This window comes from Cyprinodon variegatus, unplaced genomic scaffold (genome assembly GCF_000732505.1).
Source record: "Cyprinodon variegatus isolate N-32 unplaced genomic scaffold, C_variegatus-1.0 Scaffold62, whole genome shotgun sequence".
Lineage (NCBI taxonomy): Eukaryota > Metazoa > Chordata > Actinopteri > Cyprinodontiformes > Cyprinodontidae > Cyprinodon > Cyprinodon variegatus.
This window is the reverse complement of record NW_015150515.1, coordinates 1,757,385-1,760,376: the sequence shown is the minus strand read 5'-3', so window position 1 is coordinate 1,760,376 and position 2,992 is coordinate 1,757,385. Positions and strand designations below refer to the sequence as shown.

Below are 2,992 nucleotides of genomic sequence, written 5' to 3'. Positions count from 1 at the left end.
CTCCCCTTTAATCTAAGTACCGTAAATTCCGGACTATAAGCCGCTACTTTTTTCCCGCTGTTTGAACACTGCGGCCTATATCACAGTGCGGCTAATGCATGTTTTTTTTTCATGGCGCGAAAAACAGACCAATAAAATTTAAGAGTATTCACAGAGGCCAGTGGGTTCTCAATGCGTGGAGCCGTGTGAAAACATCCAGCATCACCGGCGGGTTTCGGAAGGCTGGGCTGCTGCGGCATGAAGAGGACCGCGAGTGCTCAAGTGAGAGCGACAAGGAAGAAGAGGAGGAAGAAGAAAGTGATAAATGACTTTTCCTGGTCGGCTGCAGTGTTCTGTGCGTTGTTCAATTAAAAGTACGGGTATATGCAGTGTTATTTGCGTGTTACCGACACATGCGTATATTTAAATTACAGGTCGTTTGAAAAAAAAAAAAAAAAAGCATTCATAATATGTACCATATTTGTTTGTTTTATCATATGGATTAAATCAAACGTTAAAAAAATGCTCACGTGTAATATCTTTATTTGTAAATATCTCATACAACGTGGGAAACCTGCGGCTTAAAATCCGGTGCTGCTTATAGAAGCACAAAATCGATTTCCTTTCTAAAATTAGAGCGTGCGGCTTGTAATCAGGTGCGCTCTATAGTCCGGAATTTACGGTAATTAATGAGCACTCCATGCAGGAAGGCTAAAAAAGCGTTAGAAATGGATACATGAGCGCAGTGCTGGTGTAGAGGTTGAGAACTTGACTCATGTATGGAAGCCTTAGACCTCAATGCAGCTTTTTTAAGAGAAAAATGACTGACAGAACTGTTACTCATTTACTAAAGACAAACCTTCATGTGCAAGACCAGTTAAGACTTTGTTGGATTTATTTACTATTTTAGCACAGAAAACTCAATTTGTTTTGTCATGGCTTTATCTATTGGGAGCATCTGTCAGAGATAAACCGTTAACCTCGGTCTGTGTCGAGGGAATTTATGGCAAACCTTTGCAATGTTCTTCCTTTATCAGATTCAGGTTAAACTTGCTACATGCTGCTTTTTCTTGCTCTATTAAATGCATCATGTGCTGACAGGACAGAACGGGCCACAGAGGCCTCGCCGAGCAGGATGGTTTGGTTCTTTGAATACAGATGAGCCGCTTGCAGGATAAATGTACCGATGGTGATCTCTATAGACTGAAAATACGGTACAACAGAAGAAGAGCTGAAGGGACTGGCCAGTTGATAAACGTGTAGCCGTCTGCAGCCTCAGATACTCTTTGTTCCTCTTCTTTTGCTAACTTTTCTCATCAACCCCAAGGTACTTACAAGAATTGATCTTGAGATGAGCCACATCCCTTTTTTTTAACCCTATATTTCCATACATGGAACTCTGATCGTTTTCAACTCTTAAGCGGTCACTTAAAATGTTTATATTCTTTTTTCTAAAATGTATTTTTCTTTGTGTCTTCCAGGAGCCCCGAACACGGCCGAGTTAAAGATCTGCAGGGTGAACCGAAACTCTGGGAGCTGCAAAGGGGGGGACGAGATCTTCCTTCTCTGTGACAAAGTGCAAAAAGGTGCCTTTGCTGTCCAGATCACTACACTGGTGCACAGTTTTTTCGCTTGCACTTTCATATTGAATGGTCTATGAATAGAAGTCAGAAGTGACTAAGTCTGTGTGGCTTGTGATGCATTTCATATTGTGAGGGTGAAAACTGTTCACACCCACAGGAAACGGGGTCTGTTATCTTCCTTACAGGCAGAATAATTATGAAACGCAACGAAAAACTATTCACCGTCTTCGCAGATTTCTTCTGTTAATGTTTTCCCATATAAACGTCTGTTCATAATACACTTGACTAGCACCTTTCTACCAACATGAAGTAGGCTAAAGGAGACCAGTTTTACATGAGAATTAGACACAAATACTGAAAGATGGAACCGATTTCTTGTACTAATGGTCGTAGCTATTTCACCTGACATTTTCCTGCTTAATGCTGCCAAATTAGACCAAAGAAAAGTTACATTTTTACATTTAATTTAATTCAGTTTTATTTATATAGCGCCAATTCAAAACACGTCATCCCAAGGCACATGCAGATTGATTCAAAGTTTTCTATCTAAGGAAAACCAGTTGATTGCATCGATTCATTGACTCAAATGCAATCCCTCACATTAAGCATGCTTGTAGCGACAGTGGGGAGGAAAAACTCTAATGATTCCTATTTTTAAATCAAATGGTATCAGATTGGTGCGCAGGTACGGATACTAGCGTTTCCAGCACTATCAGAGATATTATCGGAATCGGAACAACTCTATAAATAAGCAGCGGTTTCTTTGGTGTTGACTGCAAATTAAAAACACATCGGAGTCATTTCACAGACGGCAAAGAACCCAACAAACCTACAGCAACACGCCTCTGTCATGTTAGCTTACCGGCTGACCTTTGGTTAGCATTAGCAAACATTTAACTTATCTCTCCTGATGGAATGCGGAAATTTACTCCTGAGCTCCTTTTGCTTCTTCAGGTTGACATCACTGCTTAAAAGCTTGACTGATGTTGCCTAGTTTTCTTTTTTTGGTTCACTAAATCAGAGAAATGTAGGTAAAATAACAGGATCTGTCACTGAAATGCATACGTTTGCTCTTTAATTAAAAGAATTGGATTTTATGCAGCTGAAAATAAGATAAAGGAGTTGTTCATCCATCCATGCTCCTCATTTTGGGCCTGTCTCCAGCAGTCCAAGTTATAAAAAATGAAAGTCTTTTCAAATTGTGTTTTAAAGATCATTTGCTTTAAGCCAGATGGAAATGTTGCTGCTAACGTCCGGCAGATAGAAAAGAAATATATGGAAGTAAATCTGTGTCGCTCAGAGATGGGAAGTAACGAAGTACAAATACTTCGTTACTGTACTCAAGTAGATTTTTCTGATAATTTTACTTTACTTTACTACTTATTTTTATGGCGACTTTTTACTTCTACTCCTTACATTTTAAAAAATTG

General features: G+C 39.4%; 1 protein-coding gene across 2 annotated transcripts in view; it reads left to right on the top strand.

Annotated features, from left to right (window-relative positions):
* Positions 1-2,992, top strand: part of rela (v-rel avian reticuloendotheliosis viral oncogene homolog A) — a 28,682-nt gene that overhangs the window by 19,877 nt on the left and 5,813 nt on the right. For both annotated transcript variants that reach the window (XM_015371665.1, XM_015371664.1), the window contains exon 7: positions 1,461-1,565. In XM_015371665.1, the coding sequence (XP_015227151.1) occupies positions 1,461-1,565 (105 nt within the window). The remainder of the gene's footprint in view (positions 1-1,460; positions 1,566-2,992) is intronic.